The sequence below is a fragment of the Epinephelus fuscoguttatus genome, linkage group LG6, assembly GCF_011397635.1.
Source record: "Epinephelus fuscoguttatus linkage group LG6, E.fuscoguttatus.final_Chr_v1".
NCBI classification, from domain to species: Eukaryota; Metazoa; Chordata; class Actinopteri; order Perciformes; family Serranidae; genus Epinephelus; species Epinephelus fuscoguttatus.
In genome coordinates this window covers 46115465-46142358 of record NC_064757.1, presented here as the reverse complement: position 1 = coordinate 46142358, position 26894 = coordinate 46115465, and the positions used below count along the sequence as shown (strand labels likewise).

The window sequence follows — 26894 nt, the reverse complement described above, 5'->3', positions numbered from 1 at the left end:
TTTTGATCTCAACACACTCCCACAGGCAGTGATACGACACTGTGCTCGATTGATTTTTTTCCCCAAACATGAAACTGTATATTTGTGTTTTTAAAGATGTTTTTTTTTGTCTTCAGTAGGAACCAGTGAGCTCGTGGGAGTCAGACAGTATTTAGAGACGGACCAACACTTTGTTAGTTTGGGTGTTTTTATGGGTTGTTGTTAAAAACAGAGTAATACCAGCCTGGCTCTGATAGGTTCTTTGCTCTTGTTTCTTCTTCTGTGGTGCAGAAACACGTCTGTTAGTTTTGTCTCCATTAGGTGACTTTAACTGGACTGAACAAATGTCCTCATGTCTGATGCGTGTCTTTGTCTCTCAGTAGGTAACCAGCTAGCAGCCATGGGCCATCAAAGGTACGATCAGCAGCTCGTATTGATCCCACTCAGCAGGGTGATAATGACACACACATACTGACGTGTGTTCAGCATCATATTCCTGTTTGCAAATAGACACCAGTGTGTCAGAGTGTAACCATAGATAAGTGTTTATAGATCTGTTCTCCTGCAGTCGGCATCAGCATAATCATTTATCCACACACACACACACACACACACACACACACACACACACACATATATATATATATATATATATATATATATACACACACACACTCTGTGTGACTGGGATGTTAATGTGTGTGTTTGTGTTGCAGGGTAATCACAGAGGATTACAAGGTCCCTGACAGAATGGTCGGCTTCAGTGAGTATGACCTCCGACCTCTCAGTGCTTCCTGCTGGTAGGGTGTCTGAAGGTTCCGCCGTCCAATCAGATTTAGTTGTACAGAGCAGCTGATCTGAGGTCTGGACCAACTGAGTTCCAGTTCTCAGTTTACCTTATTTTGTTTATCATTGTCATCCTTTATGTGTCAGTTCTGATGTTTTAATCCAGAACCTTTTTACCTGTTCTAGAACTGTTTACCTTTAATCTGAATTAACACCTTTAACCTGACGGAGGACGTTTTACCTGAGCTAGAACCCTTAATCTGAACTACAGCCTGTAGCTCGAGCTGTATTTGTGTTTGACTAGCCTAGAACCTTTATCCAGAACTAGAGCCTTTTCACCTGGTGTAATACTTTTTCACATAACCTACAGTCTGCCTAACCTAGAACCTTTAACCTGAGCTAGAACATTTAACCTGAACTAGTCTTACCAGTTGTGTTAGTACCTTTAAGTTGCTCTAGAACCTTGTTCCTATTCTTGATATTTAACCAAAGCTAGAACATTGTCAGTTGACCAAGAGCCTTTCCTCATCTGAGCTAGAACATTTTCACTTGAGATGGAACTTTTTTACCCAAAAACGAACCTATTCGCCGAGCGCAGACTCTTTATCCGAAATGAGAGCCTTCTCCAATGACCTGAAACCTTTTCAGCTGACCTAGAACAATCATGTCACATAGAACCTTTAAATCTGACCTAGAACGTTTCCATTTGACTTAGATCATTTAACAAGAACTCTTCACCTAAATCAGAAATGTTTACACCTGACCCAGAACCTTTCCTGTCTCAGAGCATTTTGAGCTTATATAGGACCTCTTACCTGACTCACTACATTTAAGACTATCCAGAACCCTCCACTTTACCTAGAACCCTTTCCCTGATTTAGAACTTTCACCTGATGTACAGTCTTTTTACTACCTAAGGGTCATCCTACAAGCCTAGCGGCTGTTGTACAGATCAAGAATCTTCTGGCTGACTTAAAGTCTTCAAATGACCTAGCTTTAACCTGAGCCAGAACCTTTTACCTGACCTATAACCTTTAATTTAAGACAGAACTTTTAACCCAGACCAGAGCCCTTTGCCTGACATAGAACCTATAAACCAACCCTGAACCTTTTAAGATGACCTGAATCCTGTGTCAGAGTTAGAACATATCACCTAACCTAAACCCTTGCAACTGAGCTACATTTAAGCTGAGCTAGAACCTTTTCTCTCCTGAGCTAGAACGTTTTTACCTGACTTAAACTTTGCATAAGACATAGAACCTTGTCATGTAATGTAAATCCCTGCACCTGGCTTCCCAGTAACTCTGAGCGTGCATCTTTTTATCATCTTGAACCTTTTGGCTGATTTGGAACCTTTCTCATACTGACCTAGAACCTCTAATTTAAGTCGGAACCTTCTACCTGATTTAGAAACTTAAACCTGAGCCAGAACCTTTACTTGACCTAGAAAGTTTAACCTGATCCAGAACCTGTTATCTGACCTAGAACCTTTAAACCAACCTTGAACCTTTTAAGATGACCTGGATCCTATGTCCGAGCTACAACATGTCACCCAACCTAAACCTTTGCAACTGAGCTACATTTAACTTGAGCTAGAACCTTTAACCTGATCCAGAACCCTTTACCAGACCTGGAACCTGTAACTAGTAACCTGTAAGTGAGTCTGCATCTTTCTATAACCTTGAACCTTTTAGCTGATTTGGAACCTTCTTTTTCTGACCTAGAACCTTTAACCGGAACCTAGACACCTAAACCTGGACCTTTAAGTATAATTTGTTGCTCTGTAACAGTGACGTAATGTTTCTGTCCTCTGGTTGTTCTGCAGTTATTGGAAGAGGAGGTGAACAGATCACCAGGATCCAGTTGGAGTCTGGCTGTAAGATCCAGATCGCTGCAGGTGAGTCTGGTGTTTGACTCTTTGACTTCTGCTCCTCAGTGACTTCTCCTCTGATTGGTTAGTTGTTGAAAATAAAAACTGATGCTTAAACTTCAGACGCCTTCCAGAACAACGACCAACCGGCCGGGTGTGTTTGAGACAGATAACAGGCAGTGTGGACACATGTTGACTTACTGCAAGTAAACAGTTACAAACGTCTGTGTGTGTGTGTGTGTGTCTGTGTGCATGTGCGTGTGCAGACAGCGGAGGTCTGCTGGAGCGGCCATGTTCCCTGACTGGAACTCCAGAGAGCATCGAGTGAGTTTCTAAACATTCACCTTTCACCTGCTCTGATGACATCACTGCTCACCTCCACCTGCCACTCACCTCCTCTGTGTGTGTGTGTGTGTGTGTGTGTGTGTGTGTGTGTGTGTGTGTTTGTGTTTCCAGGCAGGCAAAGCGGCTGTTGGTCCAGATCGTGGATCGCTGTAGAAATGGTCCAGGTTTCCACGGCGATGGTGAAGGCGGAGCCTCTGTGCAGGAGATGCTGATCCCGGCCAGTAAGGTGGGGCTGGTGATTGGCCGAGGAGGAGACACCATCAAACAGCTGCAGGTAGAGTGACTGACAGCTGCAGCAGGGGGCGGGGTTATGACTGCTGAGGTGTGTGTGTCTTTAATATCTCCGTTGTGTGTTGTGTGTTGTGTGTCAGGAGCGAGCGGGGGTGAAGATGATGATGATCCAGGACGGTCCGATGCCGACGGGCGCTGACAAACCTCTTCGCATCTCCGGGGACCCGTACAAAGTGCAGGTACAAACACACAGTTTGTATTCTGGACTAAACCTTCTCTGTGTTCTAGGTGCATGTATCACTATCAAGAAACACCAGCACTGACATAGTATCGTAGCAGCTAACGCTAACCTAAACCTACAGTCATTCAAAACCCTGAAACCAAGTCTGGACCAATCAGAGCTCTTTAAAAATGTCCTTAGTCTCCAGGTTTAAAACTCACGAGTCCCTTCAGAGACAAAAGTACAAACATACTTTAACTTAAGTTAAATCTAACACTCAAACCTTCTTCATCTAAACGCTGACGTTGTCTCTTCTCCACCTGCAGGCAGCGAGGGAGTTGGTGTTGGAGGTGATCAGAGAGAAGGACGGAGATTTCAGGTCGGGACGCAACGACTTCAGCGCCCGCCTGGGAGGAACCAGTCTGGACGTACGACAAACACAAACAAATGCACACTGTTAGCATTCGTTAGCAGCAGCTAGCACGTATGAGCGTCCTCTGAATCCCCTTTTAAACGGTACATTCATGTCTAGTCCGTCTCTCTGCAGGTCCCAGTCCCCCGGTTCGCTGTCGGCATCGTGATCGGCAGGAACGGAGAGATGATCAAGAAGATCCAGAATGATGCAGGAGTCCGAATCCAGTTTAAAGCAGGTCTGTTTACACCAGTGAGTCCAGTTTAAAACAGGTCTGTTTACACCAGTGAGTCCAGTTTAAAGCAGGTCTGTTTACACCAGTGAGTCCAGTTTAAAGCAGGTCTGTTTATACCAGTGAATCCAGTTTAAAGCAGGTCCGTTTACACCAGTGAATCCAGTTTAAAGCAGGTCCATTTACACCAGTGAGTCCAGTGTAAAGCAGGTCCATTTACACCAGTGAATCCAGTTTAAAGCAGGTCCATTTACACCAGTGAGTCCAGTTTAAAGCAGGTCCATTTACACCAGTGAATCCAGTTTAAAGCAGGTCTGTTCACACCAGTGAGTCCAGTGTAAAGCAGGTCCATTTACACCAGTGAATCCAGTTTAAAGCAGGTCTGTTTAAACCAGTGAATCCAGTTTAAAGCAGGTCCATTCACACCAGTGAGTCCAGTGTAAAGCAGGTCCATTTACACCAGTGAATCCAGTTTAAAGCAGGTCTGTTCACACCAGTGAGTCCAGTGTAAAGCAGGTCCATTTACACCAGTGAATCCAGTTTAAAGCAGGTCTGTTTAAACCAGTGAATCCAGTTTAAAACAGGTCCATTTACACCAGTGAGTCCAGTTTAAAGCAGGTCCATTTACACCAGTGAATCCAGTTTAAAGCAGGTCTGTTTACACCAGTGATTCCAGTGAGTCCAGTTTAAAACAGGTCTGTTTAAACCAGTGAATCCAGTTTAAAGCAGGTCCGTTTACACCAGTGAATCCAGTTTAAAGGAGGTCTGTTTACACCAGTGAGTCCAGTTTAAAGCAGGTCCGTTTACACCAGTGAATCCAGTTTAAAGCAGGTCCATTTACACCAGTGAGTCCAGTTTAAAGCAGGTCTGTTTACACCAGTGATTCCAGTGAGTCCAGTTTAAAGCAGGTCCGTTTACACCAGTGAGTCCAGTTTAAAGCAGGTCTGTTTACACCAGTGAGTCCAGTTTAAAGCAGGTCCGTTTACACCAGTGAATCCAGTTTAAAGCAGGTCCATTTACACCAGTGAGTCCAGTTTAAAGCAGGTCCATTTACACCAGTGAGTCCAGTTTAAAGCAGGTCCATTTACACCAGTGATTCCAGTTTAAAGCAGGTCCGTTTACACCAATGATTCCAGTTTAAAGCAGGTCCGTTTACACCAATGATTCCAGTTTAAAGCAGGTCTGTTTACACCAATGATTCCAGTTTAAAGCAGGTCCGTTTACACCAGTGAATCCAGTTTAAAGCAGGTCCGTTTACATTAGTTTACACCATTAAGGGAAGTTGACCTGACCACCATTTGACCTCTGACCTCTCTCTATGTCCAGATGATGGTATCAGTCCAGAGCGTGTTGCCATGGTGATGGGTCAGCCAGAACGCTGTCAGCATGCTGTCCACCTCATTAACGAGCTCATCCAGACCGCACAGGTAACACACACACACACACACCTACAGATGAGTCTAAGAGGCCGTTTACACGTACACAGTGATTTTGATAAACGGAGACATCTTCCTTCGTTTGTGCCCTTCGTTTACACGCAAACGGAGATTTCTCCTCTGAAAACGAGTTTCTCTAAAAACTCCGGCCAGAGTGGAGATTTTGGAAAACTCCGGTTGCGCGTTTGCATGGAAACTGAGATAAACGGAGATAAACGGAGTTATAGGCAGCCGACGTCACAGTATGCGCCGTAACTTGCGCCTGTGTTAAAAGTGCGACCTATGTTGCTATGGTGACAATGGATACATGGAAGGCTTGAGCTTCTCGTTACACTGCCACCTACAGGTGTGGCATGCTCTTGTGTATATATACACGGGTAAGTGTAAACGAAGATCTTTTTGACGGAGACGGTGAAATGTCCGTTTATGAAAATAGCCGGCAACGTGTAAACGGCCTCTAAGTCTCGGTGTGATGCTGTTCTCAGTCCTCTCCTCATTCTGTGTGTTTGTGTCTTCGTAGGAGCGTGATGGTTTCGGCTCGGCCCTGCGGGGTGGGAGGGTCAGAGGTCGTGGTGATTGGACCATGGGCTCTCCAGGTCCGCTACAGGAAGTGACCTACACCATCCCTGCTGACAAGTGCGGCCTGGTCATTGGCAAAGGTAGGAGAAGAAATCTGTCTTCACCACGATCAGAAAACTCGAGGTGCTGCTGTTGAAAGTGTCACACCTTCGTCTGTGTGTTCTGTCCACTAAAGTCTGACAGAACATGCTAACGGCTTGTTTTGGTGTCGTGTTCCTGATGTGGTCATGTTTTCTGATATCTCGGAAACCTCTTTGACGACAGGAGCGTTTATCATTGTCAGCACCAGGGTGTAATGAAATGTGTGTGTCAGTGTTACAGGGTGTGTTTGTGTGATGATGGTGTAGACAAAGGTCACATGTTCAGTCTGTTGAAATGTTAAGTTTATATAAACAAGAACTGACCACAGACACTCTGGACTCACCTCCATGTTGAGCCTTGATGTTTAGCAGGGGAATGTCTGGGGCTTATGGGAAACTGAGTTCGTTAAATGATGCTCATAAACAGAACTATGGAGTAAGTATAGTCAAGGAACAGTACTGCACAGATACATGCAACAGTGTGCAGTCAAAACACAGTACAGTGCAGTACAAAACACAGTACGGTGCAGTAAAAAACACAGTACGGTGCAGTAAAAAAAACAGTACAGTGCAGTAAAAAAACACAGTACAGTGCAGTAAAAAACATAGTACGGTGGAAGTAAAAAACACAGTACAGTGCAGTAAAAAACACAGTACAGTGCAGTAAAAAAAACAGTACAGTGCAGTAAAAAACATAGTACGGTGGAAGTAAAAAACACAGTACAGTGCAGTAAAAAAAACAGTACAGTGCAGTAAAAAAACACAGTACAGTGCAGTAAAAAACATAGTACGGTGGAAGTAAAAAACACAGTACAGTGCAGTAAAAAACACAGTACGGTGCAGTAAAAAAAACGTAGTACAGTGCAGTAAAAAACACAGTACAGTGCAGTAAAAAACAGTACAGTGCAGTAAAAAAACACAGTACAGTGCAGTAAAAAACATAGTACGGTGGAAGTAAAAAACACAGTACAGTGCAGTAAAAAACACAGTACGGTGCAGTAAAAAACAGTACAGTGCAGTAAAAAACACAGTACAGTGCAGTAAAAAACATAGTACGGTGGAAGTAAAAAACACAGTACAGTGCAGTAAAAAACACAGTACGGTGCAGTAAAAAACACAGTACAGTGCAGTAAAAAAAACAGTACAGTGCAGTAAAAAACACAGTACGGTGGAAGTAAAAAACACAGTACAGTGCAGTAAAAAAAAAACAGTACAGTGCAGTAAAAAAACACAGTACAGTGCAGTAAAAAACATAGTACGGTGGAAGTAAAAAACACAGTACAGTGCAGTAAAAAACACAGTACGGTGCAGTAAAAAAAACGTAGTACAGTGCAGTAAAAAACACAGTACAGTGCAGTAAAAAACAGTACAGTGCAGTAAAAAAACACAGTACAGTGCAGTAAAAAACATAGTACGGTGGAAGTAAAAAACACAGTACAGTGCAGTAAAAAACACAGTACGGTGCAGTAAAAAACATAGTACATTGCAGTAAAAAAAAACAGTACGGTGCAGTAAAAAACATAGTACGGTGCAGTAAAAAACACAGTACAGTGCAGTAAAAAACACAGTACGGTGCAGTAAAAAACATAGTACATTGCAGTAAAAAACACAGTACGGTGCAGTAAAAAACATAGTACATTGCAGTAAAAAAAAACAGTACGGTGCAGTAAAAAACACAGTACGGTGCAGTCAAAAAAACATAGTACAGTGCAGTAAAAAACACAGTACGGTGCAGTAAAAAACACAGTACGGTGCAGTAAAAAAAAACAGTACGGTGCAGTAAAAAACACAGTACGGTGCAGTAAAAAAAACATAGTACGGTGCAGTAAAAAACACAGTACGGTGCAGTAAAAAAAACATAGTACGGTGCAGTAAAAAAACATAGTACAGTGCGGTAAAACACACAGTACAGTGCAGTAAAAAAAAACATAGTATGGTCCAGTAAAAAACACAGTACGGTGCACTAATAAACACAGTACGGTGCAGTCAAAAAAACATAGTACAGTGCAGTAAAACACACAGTACAGTGCAGTAAATAAAAACACAGTACAGTGCAGTAAAAAAACATAGTACAGTGCAGTAAAACACACAGTACAGTGCAGTAAAAAACACAGTACAGTGCAGTAAAACACAGTACAGTGCATTAAAAAACATAGTACAGTGCAGTAAAACACACAGTACAGTGCAGTAAAAAACACAGTACAGTGCAGTAAAAAACACAGTACAGTGCAGTAAAAAACACAGTACAGTGCAGTAAAAAACATAGTACAGTGCAGTAAAACACACAGTACAGTGCAGTAAAAAACACAGTACAGTGCAGTAAAAAACACAGTACAGTGCAGTAAAAAACATAGTACAGTGCAGTAAAACACACAGTACAGTGCAGTAAAACACACAGTACAGTGCAGTAAAAAACATAGTACAGTGCAGTAAAACACACAGTACAGTGCAGTAAAAAACACAGTACAGTGCAGTAAAAAACATAGTACAGTGCAGTAAAACACACAGTACAGTGCAGTAAAAAACATAGTACAGTGCAGTAAAACACAGTACAGTGCAGTAAAAAACATAGTACAGTGCAGTAAAACACACAGTACAGTGCAGTAAAAAACACAGTACAGTGCAGTAAAACACACAGTACAGTGCAGTAAAAAACACAGTACAGTGCAGTAAAAAACACAGTACAGTGCAGTAAAACACACAGTACCGTGGATTAAAAAAACACAGTACAGTGCAGTAAAACACACAGTACAGTGCAGTAAAACACATAGTACATTGCAGTAAAACACACAGTACAGTGCAGTAAAACACACAGTACAGTGCAGTAAAAAACACAGTACAGTGCAGTAAAAAACACAGTACAGTGCAGTAAAAAACACAGTACAGTGCAGTAAAAAACACAGTACAGTGCAGTAAAACACACAGTACAGTGCAGTAAAAAACACAGTACAGTGCAGTAAAAAACATAGTACATTGCAGTAAAACACACAGTACAGTGCAGTAAAACACACAGTACAGTGCAGTAAAAAACACAGTACAGTGCAGTAAAAAACACAGTACGGTGGAGTAAAAAACACAGTAGAGAGGACAAAAGTACAAAAGTAAAGAATTAGTAGAGTGCTGTAAAAAAAAACACATTTGTGTGATTATTTCGGCAGTAGTTTAACTGTTTTTTGTTTCTGTGCAGTTCAGCAGTTTCCTCATTAATAATCAGTCGTACTGATCCAGCTGATGATTCAGTGTGTTCTGAAAACAGCTGAGAACAAAGTCACATGACCGAAGAACAACGAGCCCCATCAGCCTCGCTCCGTCTCTATTTAGAAACATCAACCATTCATCAGTGTGTGTGTGTGTGTGTGTGTGTGTGGAGGTCAAGAGGGTCGAGCAGCAGCTTCCAAAATAAAAGCAACTGAAAAAAAAAGAAATGTCAAGTACCCGATGTTTAGACACCATATGGTCTGTGTGTGTGCGTCTGGTGGCCCATTGTTCACTGGGACTTTCTATTGGACCTGTGAATGTCCTACTGTCTGCATGCACACACACACACACACACACACACACACACACACACACACACTGCAGCCTTTTCACAGCACATTTAAACTAAATTAAACAAATGATTTTTGATTTAAAGGCATCAGATTCAGTGTTGAAGTAAGATTAAACAGAATAAGGATTATATGACAAATATTTTAACTGGAACTTAAACTAAGAATTAGTTTAATAATTATAAATCTTTAAAGTAAAATTTGACTTGTCCTTTAATTATGTAGACAATCCATTGGAATAGTACTCATACAGAAACATCAGATACATGTATTCAGAGTTTTTATGACAAGTTTAGTGTAGTTTATTTAAGAATGAACAGGGCAAATTAATAAATACAGACGTATAAAAATGCCAGAATTAGCCATATGGCTCTTCTTCATCTGTCGTCCCTCGGCTGAGATGTTACACAGGACTACCTAAAATACAACAAAGCACAAAAACAAAAAAACAAAACAAAACAACACCAAAAAAAGAAAACAGGGCAAACGGTTTAAAACACTTTGAACACGTCAACAAAAATGATTTTAACATGATTTTTAATCACATGAATATAACGATCATCAAATGTGTGATTCGGTGTTCAGGCAAAAGTGATGCAATATAAAAGGACATAAGATTCTGAAATTAGAACAAATGGAAATTTAGTCAGGTAAAATCTGACTTTAAGTTTGTTCAAATTGACACATCAGTGTTTTGTAAACTCAGAACGAATCAACAGTCAGAACCTAAAATGTAAAACACTGGTGCTGAAAATAAAATCTGTTGAAATTTAAAGGACTAAAAGCAGAACAAATATAAACAGATGAAGTCTGAACAATGAGGAGATTTATTCTAAAAACCTTTAAATATCCTGCTCACTGACTCACTCTGCTTCTTGCCTCATAAAAGGTCCATTAACGTCTCCTCATTTGGTTAACAAAGAGTTAATGATGGCAGGATATTCGGCTGACCTGCAGGAGGAGGAGGAGGAGGAGCAGGAACAGGAGGAGGAGGAGGAGGTGGTGATGGTTGCCCTGGTTTCAGACTCACTGGTTCAACCATCATCTGACTCAGGTTTAAAGGTTTCAGCGTCCAGTTTTCGGGCTGCAGATCAAACTATTGTTTCCTTAAATCTTTTTTTTTTATTTAAATATCAATCAAATGTTTTCAACATTGTGACACTTTGCAGGTTAAGTATTTTAACACTTCTTCAGATTATATTCCTGAGACATAAAATAGTCTCTCCCACTGAATCTGTCCTCAGACTGTTCTACAGGTCAGCCTGTTTAAGGTGTTCACAGAAATCTCAAACGTGTCATTAACCCTAAAATATGTTGTGCTCAATGGCCTCAGGTTCAGTTAAAAGATGAACTAAAATGTTCTTGGAGCTAAAAGTAAAAATTAGTTAATAAACAACCCTGATTCCAGAAAGCACAGGGACGCTGTGAGAACTGTTCATAAAAACAGAACATGCCATTAAACATAACACTGATTCATCTCAGTCAGACCAGCTGAGACTTTCACATCTACACAGGAGCACAATTCAAGACTGAAAACAGTGCAGATTTTCTTTGTGAGAATTTTGCACCATTACTCCACCTCATTGGTCTTTGTAAAAGCTCCGATCGCAGAATGTGGGGGCGGAGTTATCTCGTTTTTAAGCCGTCAGCACTGAAATGATGTCTGTTTAGAGGGACAGCCTCCAGGACGGGATCATGGGCAGGACGGGTGTGACGTTTGACAACGTGTTACGTGTGCAACCCACTGCGGAAGATTTAATCGGCAGCTGTTAGCAGTTAGCAGCTAACTCAGAGAAGAAGAACAGCAGCTGTTAGCAGCTAACTTAAACAATGAGGTCCAGGAGCTCCTTACCCTCCGAGCAGAGGACGAGATCAGCCGCCATATAACAGGGACGCTAAATGATTGTTATTGACATGTGATGTCATTGTTATTGTTTATAAAGTGCTGCTGACACATATGTTATATGTCACACTAGAGGCTGATGCTGTTGTGTTACATGTCACCCCTTGTTTGATTCTGTGATGTCATCCTGCTGTCTGACTTCACACTGGAGCCACATGATGATGTCATTGTTTGTGTAAAAATGTAAAGGCAGCATGAAGGAACATCGTAGCGGCTCTCTAGCGCCTCCTCTGTGTATAAAGAGTTCCTGTCTGTTTGTCCGCAGGTGGAGAAACCATCAAGAGTATTAACCAGCAGTCTGGAGCTCACGTGGAGCTGCAGAGGAACCCGCCCCCCTCCACCGACCCCAACACCAGAGTCTTCACCATCAGAGGCACCGCCCAGCAGATGGACCTGGCCCGCCAGCTCATAGACGACAAGATCGGGGTACGCAAACCCAAACGCACCTCCTCACAGAGACAGCATCTCAAACTGTCTACTCAGCTAGTACCTCTGCAGCTGAGTCCTAAATCAACCCAGTGTGACCTCATCATGATCCAGGTTTATGTTTGCTGAGTCTGACTTCAGTCTGAAACCTGAACTCTCTGACTGAAACACCTCACAGCTGCAGACCCTCTGAGCGCTGTGATGAATTTGACTGCATTGTTTTTATTAGTGTCCTCATTATTAGGGCCCGAGCACCTTCAGCTCAGCTGAGTGTGAAGCTCCACCCACAAAGCAGACAGTTTAAGTGATGATTTATCAGCAAAAACAAACATCAGTCTGTATGAATAAATAAAAAGGTCTCTCTAGTTCACAGCTGTTACAGTGAGGTACAGTTGATGTTAATGTGATGATGAGAGGTGACAGATTTAAGGTGGAATGTGTTAATCAGTTGTACTTCCTGTTTCTCCTCTTCAGGGTTCAGGTATTATGAGTAACGGAGGGTTTGGCTTCAGCCCCTTCACCCAGGGCCCCGCCACACACCAGAAGTAAGATCCAACGTCTCATACTGATCTGATTGAGATGTGATGATGATGATGATGATGAATGCAGCTGAATTGTGAGGCTTCAACAGAAATATCTGACTGCAGAAGATTTTTCTGTTAAAACTTGATTCAGTGGCAAAGTCTTTAAAGTTTCATCACTGTGTGTGTTCTTCTCCGCCTCCTGCTGTGTTCTGATTGGTTGGTTTGTAGTCTGTAGCAGCAGTCACCGGATATTAATCCTGCAGTGTGTGTGAGTACCTGTACTCTGAGCAGTGTGTTCTATTGATGTGTGTGTTTTGTCATGTTGTGTGTGTGTGTAGCTGTGGCAGCGGTCAGACCTTCCTGACTGGCGTTTGGGGAAACACCTATCAGACCAGCTGGCAGAACCCTGGACAACAAGACCCTGGTAACACACACACGCACACGCACACACACACACACACACACACACACACACATATCTATATATGTAAGTTGTTGTAAAGTGAATAATGTCACAGAGCTGCTGTGGTCCAAGATGTGTCCAGATGTCTGAATGCTCTCTGATGTGCTCAGTAGAAACTTGTCTTCATTAACAGATGTTATTTAGTTTAGTAAAATGAGAACAAAATGCTGAACAATGATTTGATGCAAAGAGACAAAGATCCGTCTGAACAACAGCTGAATAAGAACAGAAGCACTCAGTAGTCAAAGTGGTGAAACACGCTCAAGGCTGATCATCAACATGTGCACATCTGTCCAGATAAAAAGTCTCACAGCTACAAAATAAATATCAGAGCACCTGTTTACATTATCTCTCTCTCTCTCACACACACACACACACACACACACACACACACACACACACACACACACACACACACACTTGTGTTCAACCAAATTATTTTAAACTAGGACTTAAAGGAAAATCTTAACTTAAGGTGTTCTGTGCAACCAACGCCTGATTTTGTTTAGTGCTTTTCTGATGTATAGTGAGTGTTATCATACCCTCGTGTACTCAAGGTATCCCACAATGCACTGTGCAAAGTACAACCACCAACCAAGCTCTTTAAACCATCATGCATTGTGCCGAAGAACATTTAGAGATGAGCGAGGACACCATTATCTGTATCTCTACTCAGAACAGATGGGTCTAAATCAGAAGTGGGTGGAGTTTAAACTGAAACTGGGTTGGGCCTAATGAGAAGTTACAATATGTATTATCTCTGAGAAAAGTATTTATAGATCAGCCTCAGATTATTTTTTCATTAAACACAGCTGCTGTCATTCTACTCAGATGGTACTTGACTTGAAAGTCTGTTATCTGTCCAGGATACTGGCTTCATCCAAGTATTAGATTCAACCCTAATATAAAATATATATATATAATAAATATTAAATAGACCCTTTAGGGCCGACATCACAGTGACCTCATGTTATCAGCTGGAGGTGCAGCTGCCTCTCCCCCACAGGGCTGTAGGCTCCATAGGAGTGTTAAAATGTGTTTGTCTTGTTGTGTTATTGGGAGCCAGAATAGAAGGAGTCATGGCTCAAAACCAGCCGCCACTGCCCGTCAACAAAAACAAAGACAACTATGGTTAAATGTGATAAGACCAAAGGACTGGACGGAGGCCATCATCAAAAATGCTCACATGTGCAGCGCACACTTCATATCAGGTTAGGGAAAAAGTATTTCCTGTTGTAGGGATGAATAAGGTTATGTGTATTAAGGGTTATCATGTCCACCTCATCAGAAACTGGGGAGGGATTAAGAGGAAGATTGGATTTCTCTGCAACGCTAACTTTTTAGCACATTAGCTAACGTTAGCTTCCATAGCAAAACAAACAAGTGTGGTCCTCCTTTGTAAGATTGGCTTCCTGTGACATCATCCATCCACTGAGTGAGAGCATACGGGTCGGCCAGTCTGGTCCCGTTGGTCAGTGTTTACTTATTCCAGTAACACTGGCGGTCCCGGAGAGTGAGTGACCTGACATGGTGCGTTGGTAAATTCAGTCTGACGCTCTACACTAAAATGAGAGCCCTGTTGGTGGAAGAAACGCAGCGTTATATTTCTACATGAATGAACCAACGGTTAAGTTAATCACACATTCACTCCGCTCGGCGCTCTGCTGCTCCGTCTCCACAGACAGAGTGTCCAGAGTGCGCTCTGCCACTCTGAGAGTGCGCTGCTCTGGATAACCCAACGCTACATTCAGACAGCGCTCCCAATTTATCAACGCTCCAGTTTGTGTCAGAGTGCGCTCCCACACTCACAATGAGTGTTTCTGAACGCACCACTCACATCATCTTCCTCCATCGTCTAAAACAAGACAACAGAACTTGTTAGCTAGCGCTAGCTAACGTCTGTGGAGAACTGTTTTGCCTCCAGCTAAGCCCCGCCCACCAACAAACATCACACTGTTTACTGACAGTCAGTGTGTCTATAAGAAGAATACAATAAAAGGAGCTGCACGGTGTGTACTGAGGTGTGTACCTACACATACACACACAGTAGACTGTACATAGACACATACATGCACACACACACATATTTAAACACACACTGGTTTTGAGTCCTACAATTAAGACTCTCTTTGTGTGTGTGTGTGTGTGTGTGTGTGTGTGTGTGTGTGTAGGTCACAGTGTGGCTCAGACAGGACAGATGGACTACTCTAAAGCATGGGAGCAGTACTATAAGAAGCTAGGCAAGTCCACACACACACACACACACACACACACACACACACACAGTAGTCCCAACAGGCTGGCAGAAATGACCGACGTGTTTGTTTGTGATGGACTGGTGTGACTGGTTTGGAGGTTTGGAGCTGGATGAACTGGGAGGTAATGGAGTCAGTCCAGGACATGAACACTGTCTGTGTGTTTGTGTGTCTGCAGGTCAGCAGAGCCAGCCGCAGAGCTTGATGACAGACTACAGTAAGGCCTGGGAGGACTACTACAAGAAACAGAGTACGACACCTGTGTCTGTCTGTCTGTCTGTCTGCACTTGTATAGCACCTTTCTAGTCATCTGACTTCTCAAAGCACTTTTTTCACACACACACACACACACACACATACACACACACACAGTCACACACTGGTGGCCAAGGCTGCCATACAAGGCAGCATTTATCAAACTCACACACCGATGGAACAGCCTGCTGATCAGTGGGTGACCCGCTCTTCCTCTGAGCCAGCGTAGGCCCAGTGCTATTTCAAATTGATATATGTGCTGTACTGCTCCCCTCAGCTTCACAGAGACTCTACCTGCTCAGGTACGCTGTAGCTGGTGGAGCTTTCAGCAGCTACATAAACAGATATTTGTCTGAGGAGTTGGTGGAGACCAAACTCAGAGCTAATAGAGAGAATATTGGACTGACATTCATCAGGTGACACAAACACAGAGTCCTGATGAATCATCATGTTGATCTGTAGCTGCTGGATGAGGAAATTAACAGTGAAATCACATGTTCGACATGTTACCTTAAAGGTGATGATGTGTTCAGGTGTTCACAGATTGCTTTATTCATTAAAACACCAGCAGAGACGCTGACGTGTCCTCATGTCCATGAATGTGTCTGCAGGTCAGTCGTCTCAGCAGAGTTCGGTGCCAGACTACACTGCAGCGTTAGCAGAATACTACAGACAGCAGCCCTACCTGTGGAACCCCGCCCAGATACAGGTAACACACAGGAAGCTGCAGCACACCTGTACCTCACCTGGTACAGGCCCTGGTTTGTCTCTTTGTGCTGTTATTGTTATTTCTTATGCATTACTCTTTTCTATTTTTCTCCTCCTGTTTTATTGTGTGTGTTTTGATCAGTGTTGTAAAATGTTAAATACAGAAGAAAGTTCTGCCGACACCATCGGCGGAATTTTAACACAAACGTCACTTTTTTTCCATCTTTACTGAAATGCATCGACATATAAAACAATTTGCAAACATGTACTTAAAAACAAAAAACAAGAATAGGAATTTAAATAAATATTTTAAAATAATACATTTTTAAAAATCATTTAGATAAACGTATCACTTAAATTTAGAGAAACACATTATTCTTCATTTCATTTTCAGTGTTCATTAGTTTGAGTCTGAATATGTTCTTTAGAGTCAAATGAAAATCCAGTGAAATTGGTGTTAACTTTTATTTTGCATTTATGTTTGTAATAACACACATCAAAAAATTTTCGATAAATTCAGTGTTATATTTATCATGTTTAGAATGTGTGATGACATTTTCGCACCATGTAAACAACTCTACATGTAACAGTGATGTAATTTCCTATCTCTTCAGGATCACTAGAGGCTCCTCCCTCATCGGATGGTCGTCGACGGCAACCGAATCGGGGTTTCCTAGCAACGCTCTGCCGCTTCCTCCTTCCTTTTGTAGAGAAAAACTAAGGATTAACTGAAAAATCACGAACTCTTTTCTTTCTGTTTTTTAACCTTACAAAGTTGATATTTTGTCGGGCAGATTTTTTTGGACTAGCCTCTGGTCTCTCCACAGTGTAGACCTGGTTTTTCTTTTTGTTTTATTTTTTATCAAACTTGAACTTAAAGATGTATCAGTGTGGCTTTGAACAAAAAAAAATCCAGTATAATCTATATTTTGTCTAGTTTATTTTCCAATAAGAAAACGGTATAAGGCTTAGCAGTCTTGAGTAAGAAAATCAGATATTATTATTATTATTTTGTTTATGATAATGTTTTAAAGCATGCGTCAGATTGTGTGTGTTGACTCTCAGTTATTATTTTTTTTTATTTTGGCATAGAAATATTTTAATAGCGTCAGATGGAAATTCAATGTTTTACCGTCAAAGACAAAACTGTTTTTTGTACTAAATTTGTGCTCGCTGGGTCTGTTTGTTCTTTATCTAATTTTACCTGTTTAGTCGCCATCTTGGAGGTGCAATGACGCGTTTGTTTTCTTTTGGTTTGATGATAGTTCTTATTCCTGTATCTCTATAGTGATTCTTTAGTTTTTATGATGTAATGATGAATAAATGACGATTTATATTGCGTTGTCTAAAGCCAGATCTCTCTGTGGTCAAACAGTTTGTCTCCTACACAGGATTTAAACCTCCAGCCGACACCGCGTTTCCCCGCCTCAACTTTCATTACAAAAACTGGGGGAAAGACTATTTTCTTACAAAGTGAAACTTTATTATTGTTGTTGTATCTTAGTTCTGCATTTCTACTTTGCTGATTAGTTTGTAGAAGAAGTGTTAGGAGCTGAACAATGAAGTTATTGATTCTATTAGCAATGTAGTGGCTAAACTAGCGTGTTAGCTAAACGCGCTAGTTAGCTCAAGGAACGATGTTTGTTAGCAAAAAGATGTGCGTTACCTCAACTGTTTGTTAGCTGGATGAATGTGTGGTGGTTGAACTGTTTCAGTTAGCGGTGTTTTTTAGCTGAAAGGTGTCTCTTTGTGAAAAGATGTGTCGTCTGAACAATATGTGTTAATGTTAGCTGTATGCGTTAGCTTAGCGGTGAAAGTTAGCTTTTACTGAACATGCACGTTACAGATTTTTGTTTGCTGAATGAAAATAGAGGCTGAACTGTTTCCTTTTGTTAGCAGAGTCTGCTGGTTGTGTCGCTGTAAGCTAAACGTGCACTAAATTTGCCACAGTTGTGACATTTTACAACATTGCGTGTTCATGTCAGCCTCGTAGTTGTAATTCTGGATTGGAGATACTGTGAATTTTGTACATCTAAGATATTCCACATGTTGATTAGAGAAGAGAAACATTAAATTATTGTTCCAAAGAACCGTCACTACCATTAACATTTAAATAAAATCAATTAACGTGAATTTATTCTTGTAATTGGATCCCTCTTAGCTTCCACAAAATGGTCGCCAGTCGTCCTGAGGACCACACAAAAACAATAAAAATTAAAATTAAACGGTGTCAGTAAAACGAGACACGTGAAATGTTAAGTGAAACAAAACAATGAATAATAGCGTAATAATTAATTTTCACAAAACACAGCAATACAACAAAACATACTTGTAAAAACAAAAGATTTCAAAACATCAATTTTCGTTTCTTTGACTTTCTGAACAAAAATCTACTTTAAGTTGTGTGATAGCATCTAATTTTACACAATCTGTCGTAACAGTGTAAAACAATAGGAAAATTTAGGCTTCTATCCATTTACCTACTGTAACTAAATGGCTAACAAAGGGAGCAACAACCTTGTAGTAATTTAATTTGATCCCTGATTCTCCCCACATGGCACGATGCAGCATTAGCTGAATATTCAGTAGCTAGTGTGCAGGCAATAAGAACAGGCTAGCTAAACTACACGTTAGCAAAACTGTGTTTAGTAGCTTAATGGTGCTGAATGTGCGTTAGCTAAATGGTGCATGTTCATTAGCTTGACTATTTTGTGTGGTAACTTGTAGCTAAACTTGTGTGTTAGCCAAACGGTGTGTATGTTAGCTGTATGTTGTGTCCATCGAGGCTAGACAAGATTCTCGAAGAAAACGTCATGGTAATTTTTTATTCAAATGGAAACGAATTTTTTGCTTTTCCTTATCGGACCCACCTCTGAACGGGATTTTGGATTTACCAGTTAGCTTGTTTAAAACGTGTAACACTTGCGAACATGCACATTTGTGATTTTGGAGATGTTTTCGTGGCTGTTTTTTACATGTATGACTGTGAAAGTATTTTTTAGCTTTTCCTTACCAACAGGATTTTTTGTAAATCTACGAATCAACTTGTTTATGTTTAGAATTTGTAAAAGTTGCTAGTTAGAATACAGTTACCCAGAACATCATAAATTCACAGAGACATTTTCGTATCTTCGTAGAGATGTAATCCAGCCTGAGCTGTATGTATGTATGTATGTTAGCATCGTGGGTCGTATGTCTGGTGTGTTTTTTGTGCATCAGTTGAGCGTTGTGTGTTTGTTACCGGAGTGTTGTGTGTTTGTTATCTTAGCGTTGTGCGTTTGTTGTCTGAGCATTGTGCGTTTGTTGTTTGTGCGTTGTGTGTTACCTGAGCGTTGTGTGTACGTTAAATGAGCATTGTGTGTTATCTGAGAGTTGTGTGTTTGTTATCTGAGCGTTGTGTCGGACCACAGAGAGGTTTGTCTTGCGTTGAGGGCGATCTGGCGGCTGTTGAGTTGAATATTGAATCAGTGGTTCTGCTTCTTCTTGTATGTGTGATGATGATGATGATAATAATAATGACGACGATAATAATGAGTTCTCCTGTACAGGGGTCTATTTAAATCTCTTTATCCAGTTTTGAATATTCAGTTTGTGGATAAGATAATATGGTTTGTGTAAATTTCCACTCTCTGGCGGGTGCTCTCCAGTTAAACATGTACTTTGTTAAAAATGATATTGTTTAATTCACATGTTGTGTCTAACCAATTTGCAAAGAGAAGCTGAGTATGTGTTATTTTCTCAAGACTGCTAGGCTAACTGTCTCTATCTCTTCTTGTCCGTCTGTCTCCGTGCGTCCGGAATTCGCCACATTTAAAAAGTTGGCGACTTTTCAACACGTCTGTAATCGGACCATGTGATTACAGCTGAGCGTTATCGTCGCAGGCGTGTTGAACAGTCCCACAGCTTGTTAACGTGGCTGCTCCGAGACGAGGAGAGCTGTAGTGAGGGGGTTTTACTCCCCGAAAAATAATTATAAATCACTGGAGTGGACGGTGTCCTGGTGTCCAGCCCCAGGTCAAGCTCAGTGTGGACTGTTTGAACCCGCGTTGGGTCCAAACCAATCACACCGAGCCTCTGAGACGTCCCAGAACCAGGACTGGACACGACGTCACCTGTCCACTCTGGTTTAGATCTTCCTAGTCCCGACCCCTCGTCCTGCAGGGGTGGCGGGGAGCTTTTTGGTTTCTTGGTTTCTGTTGTTTTTCTAATGGACAGACGTCCTAACTGTAACCTGCAGATTTTTCTATTAGATTCTATTGACAGATAGAGTTGTGTATGAACCCGAGCCACAAGACTGTCGGTGGCCGAGGAAGAGGAAGATGGATGATGATGATGATTAACATGAGGGCTAATAAACAGGCTCATTCTTTCTGACTGGCTGTGTTTTTATCCATTTCACCAAAGATTCAGAAACACTGAAGATAGGAAATAAAACGCTCTGGGGTTTAGCTAACGTTGCCTGAAGAATGAAAAACTTGTTAATGTGCAACAAAATGATCACATGACTGTTTGAATTCCTAAACTTGTTTCTATCCAGTGTCCCCACAGAAGCTTCTTCTGTTTGAGGACGACATAAAGCTGAAGACAAACAAATTATGTTTTTAATTGTGTAGTTATTTTAAAGTCAGTAAGCTGAAGCCAGACGTCTATAAGTCTCTGACTTCTATGTCTGTTTTCATCTTACTGACGTTACATTAAGTCAGAGGTCCAATCCCAACAGAGCGCTTTAGGAATAGAGTGCCGAAGTCACGCCCCTTCCGGTGAAGCTCATGGGACCTTAGATGGGTAAAAATATGAATGGCAGTGAACGAGGAGAGAAATGTTATCTTTTGGTCCCGTTTGAGTTGTGACATGAAATCCAAATATGTTGTTAATGAATTTAACACATAAATTTTAAGGTCAAGAAAGTCATACTTTGTGGTAAAACTGTTGAAGGGAAGGGGCGTGACTTCGGCACTCTATGAGTCCTAAAACCCAGGAAAGAGTTAGCATGTGAGCACTTCCTGTTAAGAGAGAATGATGCTGAAGAGAAGTTTTGTTCTACAACAGAAAATTCCTCAGTGAACACCCCACTGTGAATTTAGAAGCTTTAAAGCCTCAGTGTGTAAAAATGGTGACTAACAGTGACATCAGCGGTCAAATTCTAGATTGCAGCGTTCGCTCACTCACCCCTCCCGTTGGGTAAGTGACGGTGGCCTCGTAGGACAAAAAGCCTTGCGCAGACAGAGTTTTTCATGAGTATCTAGCGACGAGGTGAATATTTATTTAGGAATCTAAACCATGTTATGATATGTTATAGCTTACCAGTGAGATATAGGTTATCTGTGAGATACATGTTAGGAGTGTTTTATTTCTAATTGTTTTGGTAACACAAACAAACATTAGCACAGTGATCCTAAAATAACACGTTTTATGTGATAGTCACGGCGCAGTGCGGCAAACATAGGTTGGTACGATTATAATATATGCGTCTCCAGAGTGTTTTTCCACAGGACACAGGGAGATGAGGAAGACCAGGGAGAGGAAGGGGGCGAGGGGGTAGAGGCGGTGCAGGACCGGCCAGGCGAAGAGGTGTGTCTCGGCTCCCCAGAGGGAAGAGGAGGAGGAGAGGGTGGCAGCCTTCACAGCAGCGCCAGAGGAATCAACAGATTAGGCTGTAGGATAGGGTAGGATAACGTTAGCACGTAAATGTAGCTGTCACTCAAACTTAGACGAGAGGGAAAAGTAGTTGCAAACATGAAGCCAAAATGAGTTTAAAACATCAGATTGAATTACCTGTCTAGCAGAAAGCAGGCAACCTCCGCATCCCTTGTGAAATCCTTCTCCTTCAGGAGTTCTTTCCACCTGGAATAACCAACGCCGATATTCTCTCGCGTTTTGTCCCGTCCTCGCTTATCTGATCTTTTTCTTTTATTTGGTGGCGTGGTTTCCCTCTTACGGGGCAAAACGTGTGTGCTCCTCCATTTAAAGTGCGACAGAATCATAAAAGTACAAAGCAGGTTCACGCAGAAGCGCCCCGGATTGATCTTCACCTTAACCGTCCCCAGTGACATCAAGTTCTAGGTAAACGCGAAAGGCGAAGCGCGTATATCCCTTTCGGCCACTGTATTCAAATATGGCGACGCAAGAAAGCAGCCTCCAGCAGGCCGCGCCCTGCCTGTGTATATATAGAGAAATCATTCTAAGCCTATGAGAAAGCTTCCATTTGTGTGTGAATTGCATTACACTTTAGTAAATATATATTTATGAAAGCAATAGTTGATATTTGCTAATAAACAACCACGTAAATTACACATTGTAACTTTAATATGTCTTAAAAAGGCAGTTGCTAACAAGTGGCTAAATGAGATGTTATTATAAGTGAATATCATAATTAGAGTGCATTCATTAATTGAAATCTGCCTCTCAGAGCGTTCCCTTCTGGTTGGTATGACACATGGTTGGAGGTTACGTCCTCGCAAGATCTACTGTTGCAGACGAAGAAAGACACAGTCTCATTTCTTCAATCTTTCTTTACTTAACCTCATCAAACCTGTTAGCTACTCTCGCTATCGCCTTAATGGTCCACCAGGGGGTGAGCTCCTTAACCAGGACGTCACTATCCAAGCTTTTTTAGCTTGCTAACTAGCCCCCCACACTGTCCTTTAGCCCAGCTAACAGATACTTGTTTAGCCCTGCTAACAAATTATTTTGGCTCGTTCCACACCTGTATAGTGTTAGCTAATCTCTCAAGACAGATTCTGCAATCTACATTGTAGAATCAGTCGGCAGCCCTGTGTGAAAGACGCGACTAGAGAGGGGGGAGGGCGGGGCTTTGAGTCTGAACAATGCTGCGCTTTAGCCAATCACAATGGAGGGGGCGTGGCCGAGACGTGCAGGTGTCCCCAGGAAATGTGTACCTACAGAAACAGCAAGCTCCGCGTCCATAGCAACCGCTCCACCCAAAACACCGTCTCGTCAATGTGAAAAAAAAAAAAATTTCCAGCGGATGTCTGGCTAACTGGAGTAGTTTCATGTCGTATCCGACAATGGGAGGCTTTAAACAGATGACGTCCTGATGTTAGCTTTGCTGCTGCTGTTAGCTGTCCCTGTCAGCTGCAGCCACTGATGCTTTCTAGACATCGTGATTTCCCAAAACTGAATAAATACCACACATAGCAACACAAAACTGCTTTGCTAGCTCAATCATGTTGTAACTAAGATATCTGCTGGAAAAATATTTTATTCATGGACTGTTTATTGAGTTATTACCTTATATTTATACAGTCTATGGTTATTACAGACACAGCTAACGGCTAACGTTAACAGCTAACAGTGAGCACAGCTACTCTACGATAACCATGTTAATTACAAAATGTGCACACGGAAATAGTAACGTTTGTTCAGTCATTGTGTTAATAGACTTTACAAACATCAGATTAGTCTACACGGTGATATAGTGACGTGAAAAATGTGATATATAGCTAAACTCTGCTGGTTTCCTACCCAGAGTATTTGTAAACAACACAGCGATTCCCTGGGGGCACCGCCGGAAGTGAAGGGCGTGAGGCCCCTGCACTTCTGTTAGTTGAAAAACTCCGGGCTGCGCCTCCAGAGGTAAAGGACGAAAATAATAATTTTTTTACCGATGGATTTCCAGATTGAGTGTTAGCTAACTGACAACTAGCTCATTTAGCATGCTAACTTGCGAAGGGGAATGGCTTTAGAGAGATAGAGAGGCTCACTGGCAGTTCTGGCAAAGCAGGGAAAGGCAAACATGGATGGACACACCATGCATGCACGTGGACAGATATTTTTTTTAAAGTGTTTTTACTATATATATCATCAATTTGTTCTGCTCTGCCATTATTTAAACTTCTTTGTCACCTCCTACAGTCGCATCTCGCCTGAACTACACTACACTGCCTCCACAATCTGCAGTGCTTCTGCTCTGTCTTGTCTGTATCCGTAAGCTTTCAGAAAATGTGCACAAATATGTGCAATAATAATTATTATTATTATTATTATTATTATTATTATTAAAAATAATAATAGTGATAAGTAATTAATACAGAGAACAAACAGACAGCTTCGTCCATCTCCATCCCTGAGCCTCTCGGAGTGCTGACACAGCCAACCTCTGAGCAAATGAAAAAATTCTATTTATTTAATGAGTTTAACTTTATGAAGAGTATAAACAGGAGGTTTTAATGAAACGAAGAACAATCCTGAGGACAAAATGTGACGGAGTGATGAGAGCAGCACCGAGAAGCTCAGAGATACTGTGGCCGACGAGTGTTAGCATGTTAAGAGTTAGCTCTCCAGATAGAGGTGTGTGTGTGTGTGTGTGTGTGTGTGTGCGCGTGTGCGCAGACTGACTCAGGGTCAGTGTGTCTGAGCTGCCATCGCAGCATCTCTCCTACATGAAAAGTGGGATTAATCATTTATTCATGTTCCCAGAGCGGAGACAGATGGTCTGACTGAGGGTGTGATGTCATCTGTCATTAAGACATTACTGTAATCACAGAGCGGAGACAGATGGTCTGACTGAGGGTGTGATGTCATCTGTCATTAAGACATTACTGTAATCACACACACACACACACCTACTGACCTCCGGGGATCAATGAAACAGCAGACAGGGAGGAAGACGAGCTATCAGCCTGCAGCTCTTCTTCTGCAGCTCCTGAAGGTTTCTGTTAGTTCAGCCTGGTGTTGACTCAGGTTAATGTGTCACACCTGAGTCAGTATCTCTTCTTCTCTCAGAGTCACATGTTCAGATCGATGTCAATCGGGAGGGCTGGAGGGCTGGACAACAATGCAAGTTAAAGCGGCAGAGGCCCAGGTACGGTGGGTGGGAGGGTGCACCAACCACCGACTTTCAGGTGGGAGGTCGGTGTTTGCTTTCCGTATGATTGTGAAGCCAAATCCTGTTTTTTTTCCAAAACCCAGCCACATGTTTTTGTTGCCTAAACCCTGACCTTGAGTTGATGATGCTCTGGGTGTCCTGAGGCTGCGATAATTTGTCCTCCATTTTTGATTCTCTCAGGAGACTCACAACCAGATCGCAGTGTCGATCAGCTCTGCACTCATTTGTTGCTAAAGTTAAAACATTTCAACTCGTTACACACATTCATTTTCATCTATTCATGTTGCCCAGCATGACTCCACACTTATCATGAGTTACTGATGCACCTTGCTAACAGCTGTGACTGAACCTGCAGGTCAGGACTTCTGGGGCTGGTTGCACAAAACACCTTAAGTTAAAAGTTTTCCTAAAAATCCTAGTTAAGGTTTCTTCAAAACAAAGTTAGTTGCACAGAACACCCTTAAGTCTTCTCCTCCAGGTTTCCTTAAAATGTTCACTTAAGTATTTATGGTTTCCTCCTTGTCTTGGTCTTATACTTAAGGAATCCCTTGACTTGCACAAAAGGCCTTAGCAACCAAAGCAAGGTTAAAAAAACCCTAAGGCCCCTCTGACTCTGTCTTAACTGCAACATGAGTTTATGGTGATAAATAAATCACTAACACACCCTGAGCAGAGAGTTCTGAGACCAGGAGAACCTGACGGATACACTTCTGATTTTACACTTTAGATTTGACTGAATTCAGTTTCTGATTCCTGATTTTAGGATCAGATTTACTTTGTAGTTTGTTTTTTCTCTGATTGTATTCCTCCGTCAGTTTCATCTGCTCCTCCTCTGTCTGGTTTTCTTCTTTTCTTAGGACAGTTTTTCACTTTCAAACGGTGAGACGACTCTGTGAGACGATAACAGGTGTCACAAACAAACAGTCTCCATGGAAACTGTTACTGCTGTAAAATCTCTTTCAACACAGTAAGTGATTTTCCCTTACCTAAGGAATCCTTTTAAGGGGTTCTGTGCAACTGCTAAAGTGAAATTAAGCTGGTCACTGGTCTTCGTCCTTTTTTACTGACCGTATTTCAAACAGCAGCTGAGACTTCATTATTGACTACAGACAGATGAAATCTGTTGAAGGAGTTAGTTACTACTGGGGGACTTTTATTTTGAAAGGACAGAGATTAAAATGACAGCTGATGGAGACAGAGAGGTAAAAGGACTTTTATTGTGAAAGATGGGTGAAATGGAGGAGAGGAGGAATGAGATGGAGGAATGATGGAGATAATGACTGATGCAGAAATCAGACTGGAAGCAACAAGAACTAAAGAGTCTGAAGAGAGTTACTGGCAGTGTGTGTGTGTGTGTGTGTGTGTGTGTGTGTGTGTGTGTGTTGCGGTGGTGATAAAGTACAGGAAGCAGCTCTGTAAGTACAGATGAACTGTGTGTGTGTGTGTGTGTGTGTGTGTCAGAGCTGATTAAACATTAAAGTGATGGCGATCTGGATCCAGTCCAAATGTTCCCATGATGCTCTGGGACCAACAGGAGCAATAAACTGTCCGTCTCAATCAACCGCACCACGTGGACAGAAGTATGTGGACGGCTGACCACATGATGTGACTCTGTGTTCATTAACAGCCTCCTCTGATGCTCTCAGGGTTTAAATCACAAACATGTTTTAATAGTCGTTTGAAACTTCGTACGAATTTCATACAAAACCACAGAGATATTACGTTTAAATATTGTTATGTAGTGGATTCTTTGTAATTTTACGTTTCATCAGCACCGGGTAACGTGTGGTTGGG

General features: G+C 41.8%; 1 protein-coding gene across 5 annotated transcripts in view; it reads left to right on the top strand.

The window, feature by feature from the left end:
* LOC125890871 (far upstream element-binding protein 3-like) overlaps window positions 1-20626 on the top strand; it is a 32286-nt gene extending 11660 nt beyond the window's left edge. The window contains exons 3-19 of one of the 5 annotated variants that reach the window (XM_049579746.1): window positions 363-393; window positions 696-742; window positions 2591-2662; window positions 2902-2959; window positions 3092-3254; window positions 3352-3450; window positions 3758-3859; window positions 3964-4081; window positions 5402-5502; window positions 6032-6170; window positions 11887-12047; window positions 12522-12592; window positions 12910-12995; window positions 15206-15274; window positions 15468-15539; window positions 16156-16253; window positions 16867-20626. In XM_049579746.1, the coding sequence (XP_049435703.1) occupies window positions 363-393; window positions 696-742; window positions 2591-2662; window positions 2902-2959; window positions 3092-3254; window positions 3352-3450; window positions 3758-3859; window positions 3964-4081; window positions 5402-5502; window positions 6032-6170; window positions 11887-12047; window positions 12522-12592; window positions 12910-12995; window positions 15206-15274; window positions 15468-15539; window positions 16156-16253; window positions 16867-16875 (1496 nt within the window). In that variant the 3' untranslated portion in view covers window positions 16876-20626. Of the gene's footprint in view, window positions 1-359; window positions 394-695; window positions 743-2590; window positions 2663-2901; window positions 2960-3091; window positions 3255-3351; window positions 3451-3757; window positions 3860-3963; window positions 4082-5401; window positions 5503-6031; window positions 6171-11886; window positions 12048-12521; window positions 12593-12909; window positions 12996-15205; window positions 15275-15467; window positions 15540-16155; window positions 16254-16866 lie in introns of all 5 variants that reach the window. The other 4 variants (XM_049579747.1, XM_049579744.1, XM_049579749.1 and 1 more) reach the window with 4 other exon arrangements.
* Window positions 20627-26894: the final 6268 nt, after the last annotated feature.